At 40.5% G+C, this 23,890-nt stretch overlaps 1 protein-coding gene and 2 pseudogenes across 1 annotated transcript in view; 1 reads left to right on the forward strand and 2 right to left on the reverse strand.

The window, feature by feature from the left end:
* Positions 1 to 4,719, reverse strand: part of GTF2A1 (general transcription factor IIA subunit 1) — a 48,604-nt gene extending 43,885 nt beyond the window's left edge. The window contains exon 1 of the mRNA XM_037154794.2: positions 4,240 to 4,719. Within this exon, the coding sequence (XP_037010689.1) occupies positions 4,240 to 4,269 (30 nt within the window). The 5' untranslated portion in view covers positions 4,270 to 4,719. The remainder of the gene's footprint in view (positions 1 to 4,239) is intronic.
* Positions 4,720 to 18,699: 13,980 nt separating this feature from the next.
* On the forward strand, positions 18,700 to 19,547 carry LOC119056384 (60S ribosomal protein L10a-like; annotated as a pseudogene).
* A 2,652-nt stretch (positions 19,548 to 22,199) lies between these two features.
* Positions 22,200 to 22,360, reverse strand: LOC119056397 (uncharacterized; annotated as a pseudogene).
* Between the last annotated feature and the right edge of the window lie 1,530 nt (positions 22,361 to 23,890).

Raw genomic sequence — 23,890 nt, forward strand, 5'->3', positions numbered from 1 at the left:
AAACACCTAATGTGATCCAATGTTTTATGGGTTCCTATTTCTCGTTACTTGTTTTGACCCCTATCATATCTCATATCCTTAGATTTTAGGATTACCAAGCCTTAGATTTTAGAGAACTTTACATACTAGTCATTTGCCTGGATGTAATCTGAACCCAATGACTACTCAAAGTTTAAAATCACCTAACTTCTATTTGTTACTCAGTCTTTACTTTTAAGATTATTCTATTAAACTCATATACCCACAATAACAGGCCACAAAATCCCAGAGGAACAAGGCATGCTGATCTCATTCTCAAAATTTCTCTCATTGTACTGCTGCTCAGTTAATGCTATGGAACAGAATAATGAATGACCTTGATGTCTGTTTTTAAATTAGTATTGTTACTATTTTATTGTCGGTATTGGAGGGAAAAGCTGGCTTCTAGAAGGTTGCCAAAAGGCTAAAGAGAAAACACTTTCAAAAGCGTAATGTATAGCAGACCCCCTTACACAATGGGGATATGATCCAAGACCTCCCACTGAATGCCTAAGATTGTGGACAATACTTAATCTTTTATGTACTATGTTTTCTCCTGCACCTACATACCTATAATGTTTAATATATACTGTATTTTGCCAGGTATAACATGCTCCCGTGTATAATGCACACCCCCCTTTTTGTGCGCATTATACACAGATTATAGCCATATTATCTAATTGTTATCTCATATATGTGTATCCTTATTTTCCCCTCAAACATTTGGGCAAAAAGGTGCTCATTATACACAGTAAAATATGGTAAATTAGGAAAAGAGACTAACAATAAAATAATACAATTACAATATACTATAGTGAAACATGTGAATGGGACCTCTCTCCCCCCTTGAAATTTTGAAAAATTTCCCCAAAATTTGATGCCTTTTCCATCATCACTAAGTACTCATCACACACTGTGGCCGTAACTTTTGTAGTTTGAGATGCAACAGCAAAACTAGCACAAATTTTTTTCCTTCTCCACAATTTCGGGGAGAAGATTCATTCTTACCATAGGTCTTAGCAACCTCACCATAAATTTTTTTTTCTTATTGAGAACTTTCACCTTTTCACTAAAGGAAGCACTGTGCAGCTTCTCTTTGGCATATAAAAGCTGCCCACAACACTCCTGTCTGGCTTTCCGGCCCATAGTAAAATGAGGATTACTTAAACACAAGCACTGGGATATGGCCAGCCAGTAATGTGAGGGTGGCATACACAGCATGGACAATGGGACGATGCGTATCTCTGGCGGGGCAGAGTGGTGGGAGATTTCAACCTTATTGTTTATTTCTAAAATTTTCCAATTAACTGTTTTGAACTAGAATTACTACTGGTAACATAAACCGAAGATGGAGGGAGTGGAGGCTGGGTGGGAGAACTCCTGTATCTTTTTTAAAAACCGGATGTTGGAAAACAGAAAAATTTGCTCACATCCTAATTTTAAATGTTAGACAAAAGGAAATTTGCATGTCAAAGTGATAAAACTAAAGCTGCCTCATTATAAATCCTATCCATTATCATGCAACTAAGGTCAACAGCCTTTTTTTAATGCTTTTGTCATTACTTATGTCTATATCTTGCTTAAGGTAAAAGTTACCGGCTACCCAATAAAACCAATGGTTTTAAAGCTCATGTTTCATGAGCATCACTATCAGCAATACTGTTATCACAAGGGAATCCTCTAAGAAAATGTGTCCCTGACTAACCAAAGATACGAATAATAAGTTTCTCCATACAACTTACCTCAACCAATGAAAACTACTTGTTTCTTTTCATTACAACCAGAAAAACAATCCACATCCCTATCTGGATTCTCGCCTTTGCTGTTCCACTTACTAACTTGCTTTATTCTGCCAAGTCTGCAACTGTGAACTTTCAACTGTTCATGTAAAAACTTCATCTCTACAGTGCCTCCCTACTTAACATTCTGATTCTATACATAAGAAAAGTGTGTATGACTATGGGGTACCACCTTATCTATAGCTATATAAATACTAAATTACAAAAATACATTTATAAAGTAATGACTCAAGAGGTTACCCATAACCACTCAGTGGATTCCTATCTATAGCAATTTAAACACTAAATTGCAAAAATACATGTATAAAGTAAGTACTCAAGAGGTTACCCACAACTTGACCACATACTAGATCCATAGCACTATAGTTGAAGGGCAAATGTGTATTCTTCATGAAGCATATGCACAAAAAGTAATTCAGCAGAATTGTTCCTAAGTTGAAAATCCCTCAAAATACTTGTTTTTAAAAGTATGTGAGTACATTGGCACTATTTGAAGTAATTTCCAAATTAGTCTTTAAAACGCTAAACTTCACTTGAGCCAAAGTGTCTGCATTTTATAAAATACAAAGTAATTGAGGATGTTTGTCCTGGTTTTCAATACAAATATTCCAAGCTTAAAGGGCCATAGTGCACTATCTAATGATCAATAAGAAGGTTCCTCTCACAAGTGTTGGTCCCCTGGTGCAAATTTAGAAAATAAAACTAGATTATTTTTATTGCACCTTATATTAGTATCTGATGCAATAAAAATCACAATCCACTTAGAATTTTAGTTTCTTAAAATCCAGTTTGTACGAGGATTTAATTCACAATTTCCCTATACATAATTGTACTGAGGACATAAGATTCTATGTTGCAGCTTTAAGCACAATCTATTTGAAAAGTTCATGCTTTCGATGTTACAGAAAAGCATAATGAAATACTAGAAGCTATATTTATAATGTATTTCCAGAACACTTGGTTAACAAAATACTACCCAAGTCCTCTGCAGCTAACAGTTAATAGTGCCGGACAATAACGCACACATCTTCTAACACGAAGATGATTAAACATATGAGCTAAAACTCTCCTTAAAAAATAAAAACAAAATACAAAGAAGGGACAGCAATTCTATTTCCCCCTCACAAAGGCAGTAAATCCCAGCTGCCGCATTAAAACAAAAACTTGGGGGCTCTGAAAGCAGCCTCCACTGGGTGCAAAATTACAGTACAAGGATCTAGAAATAAACCGAGCTCCACACGCGCCTGCCTCTCGCCTAGGGAGCACGCACCTCCCAGCCCTGCTCTCGGCAGCTCTCACTATTTAAAGCCGGATCTGGTGTTTAAATGGAGAGGCGGTGACGTAGGCCTGAAAAGCACCTTCCCATCCTGGCAGAGTCTATATTAGAGAGCGGCAATGGCTCTATATAAACAGGGCAGCCAAAGGGAGGAGAACCACAAGGCTCAGGGACTGAAAAGCAGGGTAAGCGGCCGCAGCCATGATGGATCGACCCGAGTCGCCAACGGTATGGAGTCGGGCCGCCGCGGGCTTGTCTGCGGCATTTGGGACCGGGCAAAAACGTGTTTTATTGTCACAATAAAAATAAGAGTGGGATGGACTAGTGATCACACTGCGTTGGTGACTGAAAAGGTTATTTATGTGACTGCTTTTTGCAAACCTACGTGATCGCAAGTAACCAAAATGGGACAAACAGGGAGAAGTAGGCAAATTTCAAGGCGAAAGCGGGGGCACTTTGACCACTGTCGGCTTTTTTTGTTTGCTTTGGTGCTTTGCTAGTCGAAGATACGATTGGGGGTTTTGCTTCCCCTTCGCCATTTTACCGATTCGGAAGGAACCGAGATAAGTGCTTTTCAACCTTCGTCCTTTTTTTTTTTTAAACATAAAATGGCCCCAGAAGGCTCCCTAAGCACAATCGCTAGAAACACCCAAAGTAACCCCCAAAGTAGCCATGAGCCTTCCACTGCATTAAAGTGGACCACGGTGGTCTTGGGGAATTCACCCAATTTCCCAGGCGCGGTTTTTAAGGCTACTGGGGGAAGCCCTTCTCGAGCCAGCGCTGCCGGGCCCACTTCGGGGCAAAGCGGCGGCTCCCCTCCCGCCATCACTACAGTCGGCCGGGGTCTGGGGCTAGAGCCGCGCACTCACCCCGGCCCAACGGCCTCCGCGGCCCGGACCGCCCCGCGGCGGCCCCAAACCCCGCCGACGCCCCCCGCCCTCCCCACTGCCGCGAGCCCTCGGCGCCCCCCCGCGCCCGCCGCCCCGGCCGGCTCCGCCTGAGGCAGGAGGCGGGAAGCGGCGGCGGCCGCGCGGGCGGCTGGGGAAGAGTCGAGGCCGGGAGTCGCCACCGTCCCCACCCCCGCCCAGTCCGACCGTTGCTGCCGCCTGAACGAAGCCCCCGCCGGCCACCGAACCACGTCCTTACCACGGTGTTTGTATTTGCCGAGTTCGCCATTTCCAACACACAACACAAACAAGAGGGGGGCAACCCCAAGAAAACAAGATAAAAACAAAACCAAAAAAAAAAACCAAACCCCAAAACGCTGGAGGGTGACCTAAGCAAGCCACCGCAAGATTGGGGGGGGGGGAATTTTAAAACAAAATCGGATCCTGAAGGAGTAAAGGGGAGCGGTGAGAGGAGGAGGGGGCAGTCCTCCCGAAGCTTAAAAACCTCGAGAATCGCCCTTTAAAAAAAAATGCCACGACCCTTAGGGGGTCGAGGGGGCGTTGCCCGCTCGCCACCCCGCGCCAAGGAGGGAAACCACCACCAGTCGCCGCTCCCCGCACCGCCGCTGCCGCCACCGGCTGCAGCTCCAGCCGTCCGGTTCTCCTGCTTCTTTCCTTTATATAGTGAGCCAACGAGCTGCGCGAGCCGCCGCCGCCGCCGCTGCCGCCGAGAGACAGGGCGGAGGGGGAGGGAGGGGCGGAAAGGGCGGGGGCAGGGGTGGGCGGGGCTGAGCGCGAGACACCGCGAGAGCCGCGTCGTCACGCGCCGTGGAGGGTGCGGGGCGGGCGGAGTCTGGGGACGAGAGTAGTGAAGCTGGACTGTCACCTCCTGCCTAGTCCCGTGATCGCTAAGTAGGCACACAGGGTGGAGTCCGTTCTTTCGGTTTGAGGAGCTTGCAAACTCCTCCGGAAAAAGCGTGAACTTTGGAGACACTAGAGTTCAAGGCAGCCGGGACCGCCTCCTGTCCGGCGTTTCTGCACCTTCCCGCGCTGGAGGAGCTAGGAAATGTGGAAGAGACAGTAGCAGCTATCTCTATAGGAATGGCTGCGGAGGTCAGGTCACGTGACCCAGCTTCCGGCTTCTGGCGTGCTCGGACTTTGGGCAGAGTTTGAAATGCGGAGTCATGGCCTAGGCTGGGATCTAGGTTTGGACTCAGCGCTTGAAGGCGTTCTCGTCTCTCGCCCAGTGTGGACCTTTCACATGCAAAGTTGTGTCCAAAGCGGGATGAAAGCTGATTTGGGCGCACTGTTAACACATTCCAGAAGTAATAAACCCTGAAATCGGTTGAGTTGCTTGCCTCCACCAAATACAGCTTAAAAAGTCTTTGGGTTTAAATTCTCCCAAGGTCTGGCACCTACTTTCTGATTACTCTCTATGGTACAAATGCCAAGAAAACAAACCAAAACACCGACTACCGAATTATAACTTTTCCTGTTTTTTTAAGAAACATTGCAGAAATTCTATGCCTCCTTGTGGCCAGCGTGTAGTGACTAATGTCTGCAATACTCCAACTCACCAACACGTGGTCTCTCCTGCAAGACACCTGGCAAAAAATGTGGATGAATTGGAGTGAATTTGACCTATTTTGCCCAAACAAATCCCACCTTTATGTCGAAATATCACGCAGAACAGAATGCTCTGTTTGGAAGGCACAATTCATAGTACCTAATTTTCTTGTCCTTAGGAATTTGGAAAGACATGGAATGTAGTCCGGATGAGTGACGGAGTTTATCCTGAAAAGACAAAACAAAAGTGTCAAAGTTCTATACCACTGAAACCAGATTTAAAGAATACCAAACATCCTTTTAGGGAGAAGAGCGTATGTAACCTGCTAGGACATGAAGAGATTCGAAAAAGCAGAGGCCAGTAATAATCTGAAAATGAGAAGTTGTGGCTAGGATTATGAATAGGTATAGAGAATATTAACCTTGTGATTTAACACCATCTGAGCCTCCGTTCAACTCTTTTAACAGTTGCTTCTCAGTTCCTGCACAGCTGCCTCTTTGGGAGCGCTTGTTAAAAATACACAGGAAATCAGTATTCTTGATACACAAAATTGTGATTTTTATTTAATATTCAACTGACCATCAGCTTGTAAAGTTATATCATTCCTGGTCAATTTCAGTGCAGTATTTTAAGAGGACTTCATGTTATCTCCTTATATACATGCTACCAATTGTTTTCACATGGAATCCCTCACATTCCACTTTGTTTTCTTCCCTACCACTTGGTATTCCTAACTAAATGATTGAGTGTTTTTTGCCATGAGTTAAGATTAAGACCACTGCAGACAGGACATGTTAACAATCTATGAGATTTACTGTCCACAGATTTATTCATGGAGGGATTGATTACACAGGTATGCTTTGATTGGGCCTGACCTAAGAAATAAGGGAATATAGTTACTGGATTTAAGAAGGAGAAAACCCAGCCCTGACCTGCATGGCTCAGTGGGTTGAATGTCATCCTGCAAACCAGAGGCAACCTATCAAACTTCCTCTCTTTCCCTTTTTCTAAAAATAAAGAAAATCTTTTTTTTTAAAAGCAGAAAACCCAGTCCTGGCCTCCTGAAGACTTTCAGACTACCTGGGGGTTCTGTCTGAGTTCACCTGTCTCTTTACATGCTGTAAATAGCAGCGTGTAAAGTGTGTAAATAGCTTAAGTACTATACTTGATTAATATTTTCTCAGATTTCTTTCCTAGTATGCCTGGCATCTAAGTAACCATCATGGATTCCATTTCAGTTCATTGTTTTTCAGTCCTCATTTTGCTATAATATGCCTTCAATCAAAATATGTGCACCAGCCAGTTTAGTTTCAGAAAGAGACATTCTCTGATCGTGTACCAAAATAGTGGGTCTGCACAGTTTGGAGGCTACAGCCCTTTAATTCAGAAAACTGAAAATTTGTAAATGGAAAACTCCCATGTAGGACTGGATTTAGCATCGCATTTAAATCGTTTTTATCCTAATTTTCTCTTCTTTCTGCCCAGAAGCTTGATGACCCCTTCTAAGTTTAGCAATTTCATGTACTATATGAAACATTTATACTGGATTTTCTTCATGAATTCTTGCTTTGTAACAGCCATATACTTAAAGAGATAAATGTATAATAGTGCTCTTTCTTTGCGATGAATCCCTTTTTTTTTACTTCAAAATGTTTTCATTTGGCAGATAAAAAGTTACTTCTATCTTTTAATACTAATATTCTGCCTAAACACTGGGTAACTGCCAAAGAAAAGGGGAAAAAAATCAATGCATATTTTTTTAGAGTTGAGAGACTGAGCACTCTACTATTTTGATTTTTTAAAATGACAGTAAATAGTATCATAGACCAAAAACATGTTTTTACAAAAAAGTAGAACAACCTGTGGAAGAAAAACACTACACAATATCATACCAGTATTATTTCCAGCTAAGACCTGTTTTATAACAAATTGTACTAATTCTTGTTTTATACTTGCTCACACTTTGTTCACACTCTTAAGTTCCTTGCTTCTCTGCCATGCTTCTCTGCAGGGAGAATGTATTTCCCCCACCCATTGCTTCTGGGCTAGCCATATCTCAATGCATAAATTTTAATATGCTGTAAACAAACACCAAACCTTACATGTTCAAACACTTAAATGTTTTACTATCCAAATGACTTTTTAAACAATGCTAAGAAAGAAGAAAATCTATCTGCAGATATGAAGGCATTTTCCATGTGGAAAGATAAGATCTACTTCTGAGGCAGCTATGAGAATATTTTAGGTTTTGTTTTTTGGGGTTTTTTTGTTTTCTTATTTTAACCTAAAAGTTTCTCCAGGATTTTTTTGTTTTGTTTTGTGGGTTGTTGGTATTGGGGGTTTTTTTAAGAAAAGGGAACTGAATTTTGTATCTATTCTTGAATCATAATCCATGTTTCAGGGATAATGCTCCCCAAGGGCTGCTTTTGACCCCTTTGTATAACCAACATTGAGGATTTGAGGGGTGGAGGGTATGAATAACAAGGAGAGGATGTGACTTCCTAGTGATTTTTTTGTTATTAAATTTACCACCTCCCCACTCCCCAAGAAAAGCAAATCTGAAAGTCTGCTCATGGAAATTAGCTTCAACTAAAATCTCCTTATATGATTTCCCTCCAGCTTCCATATTCTTAAATAGTAATAAATAAATAATAAAGCTAATTATTTGGCATGTTTAGGCATCATGCACCCTTTATGTGCTCAGAAGTATTGGGCATTTTTGGAAGATACAATAGTGGAGAAGAAAGATCCTATGTCTCAAACTTACTAATCCTGGTGGAAATCCCTGTTGTAAGGCAGTAGTGCATAATTACATTTATTCGAGATACTAAAAGCACTGATGTATTTTAGTCCTACCCCCCAAAAATTATACAACATTCAGATTTCACCTAATTTTAGGTCTTTCCAAAAAAAACAAACACATTGATTTCTACATGCAACAGTTTTTGATGTGGTGTATAAGAATAAATTGCTGACCGCACAAATTACTTCTATGATTTTTTTAAATGTTCACTTCCTCCCATCTAACATAATTTGAAATTGCTCTTACATGTCTTAAAACAGCAACTAACTTGCTATTCTTTTCTGTATACCAAAATGTAAGCCAGTTTCTGGTGGTTTAGCAAAAATAAATTACCTTAGAGTGCAGATTCTTTGTTGAATAAAGCTTGACTCTAACATTAGCTCTGCTGTGTGACCTGCAGTAACTAAAGCTCTGTGTGTTGATAAGGTAGAATAAAAACCACTACATATGATTGTTGGGAAGATCAAAGTTACTAGACAGTGCTTTAATTTGGTGGATGTTTTTATCATTTATGGTAAGTATACAATAGCTACATCAACATCATCAAAACAGGGGAAAGGTCTTTCAAACTCGCTTTGTAAAACACTATAATTAGATATAAGTAATGGTGCCAATGGTCAGTGATTTACTTATCCACAAGAAGTTCGGCCAAAGTTTGATACCTCAAGTGGTAAGTACACCACTTTTGTATATAAATGTAATAGTTATATGCTGTCATGAAATAAGACTCTTTAAGCTGAATGCTGATTTATCAGTTGGAATTCAACCATTTATCAAGTTGCTTAGTACACGTGTGCCCAATTATATTTAGCAAAATTACCTATGAATTTGGCCATTGACTCAGCAATACCAGTTTAGGACACTGTCCCACAGATATAGTGGCAAAAACATGAACAGATTTATGCTCCAAGACTATTCATTGTGAGACCAATTGTAACACTAAAATAGTAGAAATATCCCCCACATGTGCCTGTAAGGAGATCAGCTGAGTAAACTATGGTATTTGCAAACAGTGGAATTCTGTGCAACTGTAACAAGGAGTGAGGAATACCTGTATAGACCACTAATGAATGATCTTTTTGCATTCTTTTTAATAAAAAAAGGAATGATAAAAATGTGTATGCAAACCCTTGCTTATATATTTTTAAAGATTATTTATTTATTCATTTTTAGAGGGGAAGGGAAGGAGAGAGGGAGAGAAATATCAATGTATGGTTGCCTCTCATGCATCCCCTTTTGGGAACTGGCCTGCATCCCAGGCATGTGCCCTGACTGGGAATCGAACCACGATCCTCTGATTCGCAGGCCTGTGCTCAATCCGCTGATCTACACCAGCCAGGGTGCTTACATATTTTTTTTTAAAGGAAAGATAAAAGAAAAAAGTAAGCTAAATATAACCAGAGACATTGGAATTAAGAACAATCTGACAGTAACCAGAGGAGAGGTGGGAGGAGATAATGGAGGGAAGGGGGAAAAGAACTTTCAGGTTCGACTAGAAAAGACACATGGACAAAACCAAGGAGGGATGGGATCAAGGGAGGGAGATGGGTTTGGCTGGGGTGGGGGGGTAAACGAAGTCAACTGTAATTGAGCAACAATAAAATAATTTAAATAAATAAATAAATAGGAAAGATAAACTGCTTTTTAAAAGAAAGTTACAAGGATAAGTAGAAAATATTGTAACAGGACAGAAATAGAAGCTAGACTTAACTATATTTTTTTAGATTTGATTCTGAAAACAAATATTTCACTTAATTATAAAACAAAATTATCTTTTGAAAAAGAAATCCCAAAACTGAAAATAAAATGAATCAAATCAACCTAATGGTATATTCCATAATATCCATGAAGAAGAACTTTCCCAAGGTACTTTAAAACACTATAATTTGCCCTGGCTGGTGTAGCTCAGTGGATTGAGCGCGGGCCTGCAAACCAGACAATCGTGGTTCAATTCCCAGTCAGGGCACATACCCGGGTTGCAGGCTGGTTCCCTGCAGGCCAGTTCCCAGCAGGGGACGCAAGAAAGGCAACCATACATTGATATTTCTCTCCCTCTCTCCTTCCCTTCCCCTCTAAAAATAAATAAAATCTTAAATAAAAATAATAATAAAACACTATAATTTTATCATATATTTGTACTGGGATATTCTCTAAGGACAAAAAGAAATATGAAAAATATTTTTCACTCTTCTCAGTATTGATGCCATTAGTATTTGCTTATGTATTCTGTTTTGTTTTGTTTTGAATGTGAAATGAAGGATAAAGAAAGTGAGTAATTATATGATGTTCTAAAGTATATCATCCCAGTCATTCTTGAGAAGCTGGATTCCCAACATAGAAAGAAAGGAAATATAGATATAAGATAGAAGAGGATAAGTCAAAATTTTGTAGTCCTGAATTTGAATTATAAATATCATGATGCATTTAGTCTTATATTCTGTTGGGAACTGCCCTGCCTGTTTCAGGAGCTGTAACCCGCCCCCCCCCCCCCCATGGCTAAGGCTAAGTGAGTGACCTTCAGACCATAAGCCACTAAGAAGACAAAGCTTATCTCCCTGGCAGGGGCACCACCTCTGCTCCTTTTACTTCTCCCTGCCTGGCCCCCAATGCTTGATCAATTAACCAATGATGGGTGAGATTCCTCAAGGGAGGGATGACCTAAGACAGGCATGATCACAGGGGGTCACCAGGGAAGGACTTGGGGGCTACATAAAATGGGTGATGGACCCTCACCCCTTGGCTTTGACATAACCTGAGTCCTCATCGTCTTCGAGTAGTCTCCTAGTCTCCCAGCTACCTTACTTCCCCTGCCTGACTTACACCTGAAACAATGCCAGTGGTGGGTGCAACACTGTGCTGGAAAGGATGGGTTATCTAGAGTGGTCAGGCCTAAGAAAGAATATGTAAAATCCTCTGAAACCTGCTTTGTTTAGAATGTTCTCAATTAAATGGTAAGGCTCCAAGCATGAAGTGAGTTTGTTCCTCAAAGTTTTATGACCATTAGGTATCTGACCCTGACTCAAAATAGGCCCTCAGAGTTGGTAGTATGTTATCTATTGTTTGATCATTACTGCCTGATAATGATTAATGGGCTTTATATATACACCTTGTATTCCTATGCAAATTGAATCTAATAAAAGTTTCTCAAAGAAAAGATCAGGGCGCTCTTCTCTTGGAAGAGTGGCTGTGCCGTCCCTTTTCCTCCACAGGACTTGGTAGTCTGTATGAAAGTATCTTGTCTCATCCATAACACCGCAGACACTGCAGATGGTGTCTGCATCAATATTCCACCCTGCTCTGGCTCTGAAAAGGCCTAGAAACAATAACCAGCCTACTAGCAAAGAATAAACCTAATACCTAGATTATAGTTCTTCAAGACCAATACTCCTTGGAGAAATGTCTTAGTTTGAATCCAGGTCAAGATCAGGAACTGTGTTTTTTCTTAAAACAACAAAAACCAAAACTCTATGTTTTAGCTTATAAAATATACATACTGCTGAAAAAGCCTAAATATAGTAACCCCCAGTATCCATGAGCACCTTTAGCTCCCCGGTTATGATCTTGAAAAATATTTTTCACTAAAAAGAATTAGAGCACCTTAGAGATATTGCTGACTTCAGAATTGGTGCAAGAATAATATTTTTTCAAACCAAATACAACTTCTAATTATTCTCCAACCAAATAAAAAATGAGTCTAGAATATCTTTTCATACAGATAGCAAAGGAGGTATATTCATTTCTTAGAACTATTGTAACGAAGTGCCACAAACTAGGTGACTTAAAACAACTGAAAAGCATTTTTCCCAGTTCTGGAAGCCAGAATTCTGCAATCAGGGTGTCAGCAGGGCCGGGCTCTCTGTCTCACACTCTGGACTGAATTCTTCCTTGCCTTTCCCCAGCTGCTGCTGGTGGCCAGCAATCTCTGGCTTTCCTTGGCTTGTGGTCATATTAGGCAGCAATCTCTGCCTCCATCTTTACGTGGCATTTTCCATGTGCCTTTACATTGTTTTCTCCTCTGTGCATATCTCCATGTCCAAATTTCCCATTTTTATAAAGATATCAGTCATAATGGATTCAGGCTTACCGTAATCATCTCATTTTAAATTGATTGCCTCTGCCCTGGCTGGTGTGGCTCAGTGGATTGAATGCCAGCCCATGAACCAAAGAGTTGATTCCCAGCACATGCTTGGGTTGTAGGCCAGGTCCTCAGTGGGTGGGGGAGGCACATGCCCCCTCATGTGAGAGGCAACCACACACTGATGTTTCTCTCCCTCTCTCTCTCCCCCTCCCCCTCTGGCTAAAAATAAATAAATAAATAATCTTTAAAAAATAAATAAGTTGATTGCCTCTATAAAGACTGTATTTCCAAATAAGTCATTTTTCTGAAGGACTTCAGTTAGGGCTTTAACACATTTTTTTAGGAGGACACAATTCAACCCATAACAGAAGATATCAAAGATTACTAGAATCACATCAAAAGAATTTAGGAGCCCACATGAACAAGGACCTACTTGTCAAAGGTGAGACACTTTTGAATGTCAATAGGACAGCACTTGGCAACAAGTTGAACCACATCAAATATTTAAATCTATCAATTGATAATGTTGCTAAAAAACACAACATGAAAATTCTAATTGGTCACCATTGGAGGATGCTAAGGAAACAACTCATTATTCTGAAGATTGGTAAATAAAGGAAAATGATCAAGCATTTATTCAGCCTTTCCTACATGAACTGTACCATCAAATACTGAAAAGTAGATGTACTAAGTTAAATGATGGCCCCCAAAAGATACGTCCCTGTCCTAATCCACAGAACCTGTGAATATTACCTTATTTGGGAAACAGGACTTTGGTAGTGTAATCAAGTTGAGGATTTTGTGATGAGCTCATTCTGGAATATACACTGGCAAGCCCTAAATCCAATGACAAGTTATATTTATAAAGGACACACAGAGGTGAACAAACAGAAGAGGAAGAAGAAAGGTATCTAGAATGGTAGAAATCAGCGTGACGCAAACATAAGGAGTGCCAGCAGCCACCATGAGTTGAAAGAGGCAAAGAATATTCTCCCCTAGAGCCTGTGAGAGGATAAGTTTCTGTTGTTTTAAGTCCTGAAGTTTGTGGTTATTTATTACGACGTCCTCAGGGAACTAAAACAGTAGATGAGATGGCTTCTCTTTGAAAAAAGTATGGCAGCTGATAAGTGAATAAGAAATGAAAGGTTACCATCATTTTGCAGCCTCTAGTGAATTAAAAAATGGAGGCATTAAGCACTCACATCTGCCAACATCACAGAGAAGGAAAACACCCAATATTATGTGCTCTCTGATGAAGAACATGCTACCACCCATAAGTTAGTCTCGCTCCCACCCCCACCACGCAAAAATTATAAACCCTAAACATGACCAAACTTCTAGATCCAATGAACAACTTATAAAAATTATACAGGACACAGGGACATGGTAAACTACATATCAAGAATGCAATCAACAAAATCTAGACCCTGGGAAGCTATAGGACAAAGGATCCAATTTCTTTCTTAAAAAATTATATTTCATTGATTACACTGTTGCAGTTGTCCTGATTTTCCCCTCTTTGCTCCCCTCCACTCAGCACCTGCCACTCCCTCAGGCAGTCTCCCCATCTTCATTCATGTCTCGGGTCATGAGTTTAATTTCTTTGGCTACTTCCTTTCCTATACTGTAATTTACATCCCCGTGATTATTCTGTAACTACTTATTCATACTTCTTAATCCCCTCACTTCTCACCCATTCTTCCACACCCACCCTCCCAACTCTTTATCTTTAACCTTTGGCATTTTAATTATGATGTGTCTTAGGGTGGGCCTCTTTGCATCTATCTTGCTTGGGACTCTCTGTGCTTCCTGGACTTGCATGTCTATTTCCTTCACTAAGTGAAGGACGTTTTCTTTCATTATTTTTTTTCAAGTAGATTTCTGATTTCTTGCTCTTTCTCTTCTTCTGGCACCACTATGAAGCGAATATTGGATTGCTTTAAGTTGTCCCACGGGCTGCTTACACTATCCTCATTTTTGGGGATTCTCTTTTCTTCTTGTTGTTCTGTGTGGTTGTTTTTGCTTCTTTGTATTCCAAATCATTGATTTGATCCTCGGCTTCCTCCACTCTACTGTTCTTTCCCTGTAACTTGTTCTTTACTTCAGGCAGTGTATCCTTTGTTTCTGACTGGATATTTTTTCATGCTGTTGAGGTCCTCACTAAGTTGCTTGAGCATACTTATAACCAGTGTTTTGAACTCTGCATCTGATAGATTGCTTATCTCCATTTTGTTTATTTTTTTCTGGAGTTTTGATCTGTTCTTCCATTTAGGCCATGTTTCTTTTTGTCTCCTCATTTTGGCAGCCTCCCTGTGTTTGTTTGTTTGTATTATGTAGAGCTTCTTTGACTTTATGTCTTGGTAGAGTGGGCTAGTATATAGGTGTCCTGTAGGATCCAGTGACACAGCCTCCGCTATCACCCAAGCTGAATGCTCAAGATGTGCCCTTCGTGTAAGCTGAGTACACCCTCCTTTTGTAGTTGAGCTTTGGTTGCTGTTGGCAGATCAATGGGAGGGATTTATCTAGGCCAATTAGCTGCAAGGATTAACTGTGACCACTTACCACCAATCACCACCTGCCATGCAAGATCAGCTGTGGTGCTCCAATGTGGTCTGAAGCTGTTCACTGGGTGCACTGGCCCTGGGTTTTTCCAGGTGGTGCAGGCCAAGATCAGCGTCCACTTGTGTTTAGCCCAGGGCCACCTGTCCTGAGTTATAAAGTAATCTGACTGGCTGCTACTTGTGCTGGGCCTGGAGATTTCCAGGCAAAGTGAAGCTATGAATCTAGGCTGCTAGTTCCAGGCCTGGGGCTCACTGAGGCCAGCTGCTGTTTGTGTGAGAGGATTTAGGAAGTTGTAAAGCATGAGCCAAGACCAGCCATTCATATAGAAAAGCACTTTGGTTAGGCCTGTAAATTGGGTAGGACGGAGTCTCTGGGAATGTCCAAGATGGGTCACAGTGTTAGCCAGGTTGATGGACTCTTCCATACAGGACCAGTCTACTGGCTCTGTTAGGGGGAGGGCCCAGAAAAGGAACAATGGCCTCTTCTCACCTTGATGCTGCGGCGGGAGATAGGAAAAAGGAAACTCTAGAGGTGCCCCAGGCCTGAGACAAAGGACATCGATACAGAACAGAGACCCTGTTTTGCTTTTTGGAAAAGCACTGAATCGTGGTGAATCTTGAATGCTCCTGTACAGAAGATGCTATTTGACTTCTGCTTCATTATAATAGTGTTATAATAAATTAACATTTTTTGACCCTCTTGCCCAATGGCCAATCAAGAAAAATCATGGGAGACCACATGTGCAGTAACTTTAAAGTAATATAACTTCTTATACATATGCAATAAAGCCCCGCCAAAACTAGTCAGGAATATCTGCCCTATAAGAACAGAATCCCTACAGCCCTGAGGTCAATCTCTCCTCTGAGGTGGCCCACTCCCATGTTCTATGGAGTGAATTATTGCTTAATAAAACTGCTCGCTCTCTCTTTCTGCTATAAACTCTCTTGTGCATTCAGTTCAATCCTTTGTATGCAATCACCAAGAACCTGGTTACCTGTGCCCACCTGCAACAATACCAGATACCTCAGTCTCCCCTTGCACATCACCAGTGCCCCTCAAGCTGCCTTCCCTGCCCTGATGCCCAGAGGGAGTAGGTCTAAGCAGGCGAGTCCATGTGTGGTTTCTTTAAGAACTGCTTGGGGTTCCAGAGTTTCTTCCATCAACTCAATCCCTGCTGGGTTTTGCAGCCAGAAGTTGTGGAGACTTATTTTTCTGACACTGGAACCCTGGGCTGGAGGGGGGGGGCAGCTGCTGTGGGGCTGAGACTCCTCACTCCTGAGATATCCTTCCTGAATTTTTATCCACCACACGTGGATGTGTGCCTCGGTCCAGCTGCAGCAGGGTCCAGGGTTTCCTAAAAGGTGGGTAAGGCGTCGGTGATAGGTAACAGACAACAACACGCCTCAAAGGACAGTGAAGCTCTGTTCTGTTTATTGCAAGTACAAGCAGGTTTTTATATTTTCATTTTTGGTGGTGATTAACATTTGCAGATGCATGATCAGCTAAGCAGAAAAAATCAATACAAAGGTAACCAGGAAAAGTACGAAAGTTCCCATAAATTCAGTTATATTAAACAAAGATTATTTTGACCAGGAGAGCCATAAATCAGACAATTAGAAGTAGTTGTGTACAGAGTTTGAATGTCTTAATGTTTATTAAAGTTTCTCAGAATTTGTCATGGGGCAAAAGGATACGCTAGATTGAGTAGAGGTAATAGGAAATTTATTATAAGGCCTTTGTGATGTCTAACTTAGCTGTCTATCCTTTTCTGTCTAAAATGTTTCTCTGTGTACTATAAACTCTGACTCCCTAGTACTGTTTCTACATGTTTAGTTTATAATAACTAACCAGCTTTTTTTATTTCTTTGCCTGTCTAATTGATATATATTCCTATTCAAGGTAAAGGAGGGGCTGTTACCCCAACAACTTTTAGAAATATAGGGACTTTGTTCTCTGGTCAAGAAATTATTTTGTACAACTTCATTGGAATTATGCTAATCAATGAACCTGAAATACAAGTGTCTAACAATCCCATCACCTTTTGATCACCCAAACAAACATGTAAGGAGAGATAGACAGGAAATCCAGCCACAGGTGCCTCTGCCTTGCAGATGCATCTCAACTATCCTGACCTTGTCAAGGGACGGTTGCTGGCCGGCTCCCGACAGAAGTGGGACCAAACTGTTCTGTATCTGCACCCCTCCTACCAGTCTGGGTGGGTGTAGTTTTTTTAATTCCATAGTTGTCAGACTTTTCAACTTGAGTTGTGTCAGTTCTGAGTGATGGTTGTTCTATATTTTAGTTGTAATTTTATGGTTGTCAAATAGGTGAGCCATGTCTGCCTACACCACCATCTTGACCAGAGCCCCCAGGATCTAATTTCTTTAACAAATAAATTTAGAGAGATAGAATCTACAGATTAAAAGTCACTTAAGAGACCTATCAATCAATCACAATGTAGGGAACTTATTTGGATCGTAATTCAAGTAAACTGTAAAAAAAGATGACAATTAGAAATTAGGACACTTACTGAATATTTGATGAAGTTGAAGTCATTGAATTAAATGAAATTTTTCATTACAAATTTAAGAATTAACCCAGTGAAGTCTTATTTTACAATCAGTAATGATTCTTTATCCACACAGCTTATCTTCTAGTTGTAGACAGTAGGTGTTCCCAAGAAGGCCTGGTATTGTGTTACAAATGTAATTACAACTAAACACGGTGTTTAATTACATGGTGTCCTCTTCCTCTCATTCTTGGCGCTCAACTACATATGCCTTATCTTGATTCACAAGTTGAACAGCTATGATTTGGGACAGTTAAAAACAGTGAAAATTAAAGTGCTGGCTCGGATTTGGCCAGAATATTATTATTCTAGAATAATCTTAGAGAACTATCGCTGAAACTGGAACTAGATGGGCTAATTTCATTTTTTCTCCAGAACCTACCTTCCACTGGTAGTAGTAACAGTAGAGGTTATAAAAAGTGAGGTGGCAGAAACATTATTAGATTCCAGACCAGAATGGACGTAAGGAGTCTGCATAAATACCAAGGGGCTAACCTTTGTTTAACCAAAGGTTTCTGTGAGAAAATCAGGGGGTGCAATTCAATCACTTTCTTGAGAACAAGGCTCTGGATTAATGTTGTAGGATGGTTCAGCAAGTAAATGAAAAATCCAGCAGGCAAAAAGAATGGATATTTAGTCCTCGCCATGTTGCTAAATTGGTTGCTAAATTGGTTGGAGCCTTCATCCCGGTAAGTCAAGGTTATGGTTCCATTCCCGGTCAGGGCACACATGAGAATAAACTAGTGAATGCATAGATAGATGGAACAACAAATCGATGTTTCTCTCTCTCTCCCCCTCTTTCTATCTCTCTCTCAAATCAATAAATTTAAAAAATTTTTAAGACTTGATTTATTTTTAGAGACGGGGAAGGAGAGAGAAAGAGAGGGAAAGAAACATGATGTGTGAGAGATAGAGCAATTGGTTGCCTCTCTCGTGCCCCCATCTGAGGACCCGGCACACGGCCAAGGCATGAGCCTTGACGGGGAATCAAACAGGCGCTCAGTCCACTGAGATACATCAGTCAGGGCTAAAATCAATCAATAAAAAATTTTTTAAAGAAATTATTTTTAAAAGAATGGCTATTTAAATAGGAAGAATGGAGATTAAAACAATGAGGAGCTCTTCTCCGTTTTTTGCAGCATGAGCAGCAAAGTCTCCCATGACACCCCCCCATGAGGTGGTGCTGGAAGTGCTGCCTGGGAACCGGTGCAGGCACCGCAGGTTTGGGAGTCAGAGGAGCTGCAGATCAGCTTGAAGAATCACGACCCTCGGAAGGACATATGCTTCTCAGGCACCATCAGCTTAAGGCACCCTCCACCTCAAGTTCTCCGTCTGTGTTTTGGGGACCAGCAGCACTGTCAGGAGGCCAAGAGTGTGAATAGCCCCCAGGGGTGTGGAACCTGAGACCTAGGGGCTGCATGCAGCCCAAGATGGCTATGGATATGTGGCCATCACAAAATTGTAAATTTACTGAAAACTTTTTTTTGCTCATCCGTTGTTGTTAGTGTTTGTGTATTTAATCTGTGGTCCAATACAATTCTTCTTTCACTGTGGCCCAGAAATGCCAAAAGGTTGGATAGCTCCGCCCCACATGGACATCGAGGTGCCAGAGAAACTCAACAAGAATAAGAAACTGGTCAGGAAGCTGGCCAAGAAGTATGATGCCTTTTTAGCTTCAGAGTTTCTCATTAAACAGACCCCATGAATCCTGCATCCAGCTTGAATAAGGCTGGCAAGTTCCCTTCCTTCTTGACCCACAATCAGATCATGGCGGCCGAAGTCAATGAAGTGAAATCTACAATCATGTTCCAGATGAAGAAGGTGCTGTGTCTGGTGGTTGTTGGCCATGTGAAGATGACCGGTGATGAGCTTGTGTACAATAGCCACTTGGCTGTCAATTTCCTGGTGTCACTTCAAAAAGAACTGGTAAAACAGTCTAGGATTTGTATTCCAAGAACACCATGAGCAAGGCCCAGGACCTGTACTAAGGCACAGCTTAATAAACCATCCTGTTTCTATTTAAAAAAGTAATTTGCCATTTTGTATTACCTGCCCTGTTGAGAAATAATAATAATAATAATAATAATTAATAATAAACTTACAGCTTCAATCACATGGTATCTCCTTTGAAGCGTGTAACAGTCAAATGAGATAAGTGATATCATTCCTTTAATATGCATAGAAAACTGAGACTCAGTCTAAGCAGTGACTTGTCCAAAGTCTTACTGCTATTTATGAAATTTTAGAGGTTAAAGTTCAAGTGTCTTTTCACTTGTTTTAGAAATAAGAAGCTGTCAATTCAAGATAATGTGAAGGTTTTTAAATTATACTGCCCCTTAAGTTTGTCAAATATATATGTTTTATCACTATGTAATTATATAATGTGTTAAACTTCATTTGTGAGAAGTAACTCTCTACAACAAATTGAGACCTGAAAGCCACACTTTACACCGATTAAATATAATTGCCTTCATAAAATCAAAAGTATTTATTAAATAATTTAAATGACTGATTTCTCTGTTTCTACATCACATGAAAATAATCTATTTTTCATTCCAAATAGCACTGATTCAATTATTGAATTTGGTAAGAACTACCATTTCTAGCAAATTCTTTATAATCAAAATGTGTGTCTAGCTTTATAACTATATTTTATTTTATTTATTTTTTATTGCTATTCAAGTACAATTGTCTCCATTTCCCCACCACCACTCTCCTCAGCCCCACCAACCCCCACCTTTCACTCTCAATCCTAACCCCCTTTGGCTTTGTCCATGGGTCCTTTACACATGTTCCTGGATGACCTTTCCCCTTTTCCCCCCATTACCCTCCTCCCTTCTCCCCTCTGGTTACTGTCAGTTTGTTCTTTATTTCAATGTCTCTGGTTCTATTTTGCTTGCTTATTTGTTTTGTTGATTAAGTTCCACTTATAGGTGAGATCATATGGTATTTGCCTTTCACTACCTGGCTTATTTCACTTAGTTTAATGCTCTCCAGATCCATCCATGCTGTCATGAAGGATAGTAGCTTGCTCTTTCTTTCTGCTGCATAGTATTCCATTGTGGTAATGTACAACAGTTTTCTGATCCACTCATTTACTGATGGGTACTTAGCTTGACTCCAGCATTTGTCTATTGTAACTTGTGCTGCTATGAACACTGGAATGCATAGGTTCTTTTGAATTGGTGTTTCAGGATTCTTAGGGTATAATCCCAGTGGAATTGTCGGATCAGAATGCTTTTGTAAAATAAGAAAATTAAGGATGACCATTGGGAAGGTATAAGAGTAATCTTTTTACCTTACGCAGTGGGTCAGTGGTATAACTCCCATTATGTAGATAGACAGAAATTAAACTGGGCCTGTGTCAGAGTCACTGCACAATAAAGTAGAGGAGGCAGCGTGTATTGGTAGATACAGTGGTATAGCAAATATCCAAGAGCGTGAGCTTTGGAGTCCAATAGACCAAGATGCCTGTTTTTAATTTCACCCTAGGCGAATTACTTCACCTTTAATGAGTTACTTCACCTTTAAAATGGTAATTAGTACTATTACCTACTTTAAAAACTTGTGTGAGAATTAAGAGGTAATCTACATAAAGCCTCATAGCACAGTAATTGGCAAAAAGTAGGTCCTCAGTATATATTAGAGACCATAACAATGATAATATTGATGGTACAGAAAATTAAATGGGTTCTATTTTGTCTTTGTCTAGATCATGTTGAGTAGTCAAGTGGAACAAAGATTAGGGGTCAGAACATGCTTCGGAACAGAGTTCACCAATTAAGAAAGTCCACATTTATTTTTGGGATTGTAAGTTTCCTCCATCTGTAAAATTAGAATCAAAGAAGAAAGCAATTCCAGCTTTGAGATAAGACACATACTGCACTTAGATTAGTATATTTTATACCAATTTCTTTGAGTAACTGATTTCTGTTTCTACATCAGTAGAAAATCATCAATTTCCTGAAATAATTCAGATCATTTAATATTAGAGGCTTTATATAAATTTCTAGTCAAGAGATATAAGTGTTCATTTGTCAAGTGTAGAAGGCATTAGCATTCCTCAGTAAATCTTAAATTAAAATGATAGATTTTCAGCCTTCAAATATATTGTGGGGTGTGATAAACATCAGTGCCCTTATTTGGCCACAGGATGGCAAAATGCACCTGACCCCAGAGAGAACACAGGGCTAGGAAGCCACAGTCCCTAGAGAGGTGTTTGATTTCTTCTTCACATGTGCCATAGCCCCCTGAGTGATATTTATCACTAACAATGGTGTTACTTTCATAGGTTAGAATTCATCAAATATTTGCTTCTTAATTCTAATTTTAGCAAACATAATCAAGTCCAAATCTCTTCTTTTAATTCTCCCCCTTTTCCTCTTAACTTATTTTTCTTATTTTTCTCTTCTCTTCTCTTTGTCTCCCTTTACTCCTTTACTTTTATCTTTCAATACAATATTTGTAGAACACCAAACATAGCCTCTTTTCAGTGACCTTAATGTATTTTCATCCGTTGAGTATTGGCTTAAAAAAACAAATCAGAATTTCTGTTTGACTTTCTAAAAGGTTAAATAATGATTATCAAATACAGACCATTTTCAAAATCTCAGTATGTTAGTCATATATTTAGCCTCCCTAATTTTTGCTTTAATTAATCATGACATTTAAACAATATTTTATTGGGGGGCTAAATATGTTTCCTGCCAACTCACCTCCTTTCCTCCCTTTACTAATACTGGGATTAAACTGAAAAGAACAGATACTACACTTGATCTTAGCCAAAAGGCCGAGAAGGAATGATACTGGGATTAGGATGAAAAAGACATTCAGTTACTGCTCCTATATTTCCTTATATATGCATTTCTGTTTTTGTACATTCTAGGCTTAATCTCATGTCTGTCTCTGAACAGTATATCTCCACAAACTCATAATCTGGATACCAACTCTGGAACTGAGGACATACATTATGTTGGGTAGTTTTTACATTGCATGAAAAGACTCTTCTGAGGAGGTACAGTGAAATCCAGTGTTCAATCTACTTGTAATATTCTCTATGCTCTCATGTGGAGCTTTGTCAGCCCAGCAAGCTGGGTTCCCTTTTGTGATTCAGATATTATAAAAGTGTCAAAGGTGCTGCCTTGGCCCTGATGGTGCATTTGCTATTAAAACCATCTTCTGAACTATTTCTGGAGGGCTGGACCATGGCTCAGTTGCCTCTGTATCCTTTGACCCTAATAGGACACAGAGTGGGTGCTTCAAAATGCTTCTTGAATCATTATTGATTCACAGTACTTTGGGAGGAAGTAGTTGGATCATTTATTAGTCATGGCTGCCACCTGGAACCGAGTCGACCCACCCATGACCTTCCTGTAGGTGGCAGCGTAGCACAGGTAAGAGCTGGGACTATGGAGTTAGACTCGATCGGCCACCTTTCAGCTTTATGAAATTTCCGTGGATAATTGAATGGATTTTGTGCTTGGTTTTCTTACCCATAAAATAAGGACGGTAATATTGTGAACGGAACCAAAGTTTTGCCACCCCAGAGCTGCCTTTTTGGGATACTGATTGTAAGCTGTTTATTAAGAAACAGGACCCAGAAGGAAACATTGACCCCCCCCCCAACTTCCCCGTCCCCTCAGCCCCGCCACCCCGCACCCCACTCCTTTTCCCTGCCCAAGGGATTAAGATGGAAAAACCTGCTTCAGGAAGGAAATCTTAGGATGTTTGTCACCGCCTAATTGGGTTTAAGCATGGTAAGTAGAGGTCCTCAGGCACCCCCAGTACCCCACTGTTCCTGAGTTGGCCGGCAAGAATCTGCCTGCCTGGCGTGTTCTGCTCTTCCCCAGATACTTGTAAATCACCTATCCCCACTTCCGAAATCTCGGTCCCCATCACCCACCCCTTTCTCCTTTGTCCAAAATGTCTCACTTACCCAGTGTTGCCTCACTGTCTTTGGAATTCCACGCATATGTGAATTACCCATATGCATGTATTAAAAACTGATTTTCTACTGTTAAGTTGTCTCTCTTGATTACTAGAAGAATTTAAAAGGAGGAAAAGTGTTGTCCTTTTTTAGCCCCACAATACCTACTTATAGAGTTGTTGTGAGGATTAAATGCATAAAGCATAAACATCGCTGAGCAAAGGACTAACCATTAATGTTACTGTTGGGTGAGGCAGAGGGAAGCACGTTGAGCTGGCAAAGGAATTTACAGAATAAATGCTGAGCACCAGAAATTATTTGATAAGAGGTTTTGTAGTGGAAACTATGTATTTTGTGTCTTAGGTTCAGTTAGTAGAAATAACATGTGTTAAGAGGCGAGACAAG

The sequence above is a fragment of the Artibeus jamaicensis genome, unplaced genomic scaffold (assembly GCF_021234435.1).
Source record: "Artibeus jamaicensis isolate MK-2021 breed Jamaican fruit bat unplaced genomic scaffold, CSHL_Jam_final contig_851, whole genome shotgun sequence".
NCBI lineage: Eukaryota > Metazoa > Chordata > Mammalia > Chiroptera > Phyllostomidae > Artibeus > Artibeus jamaicensis.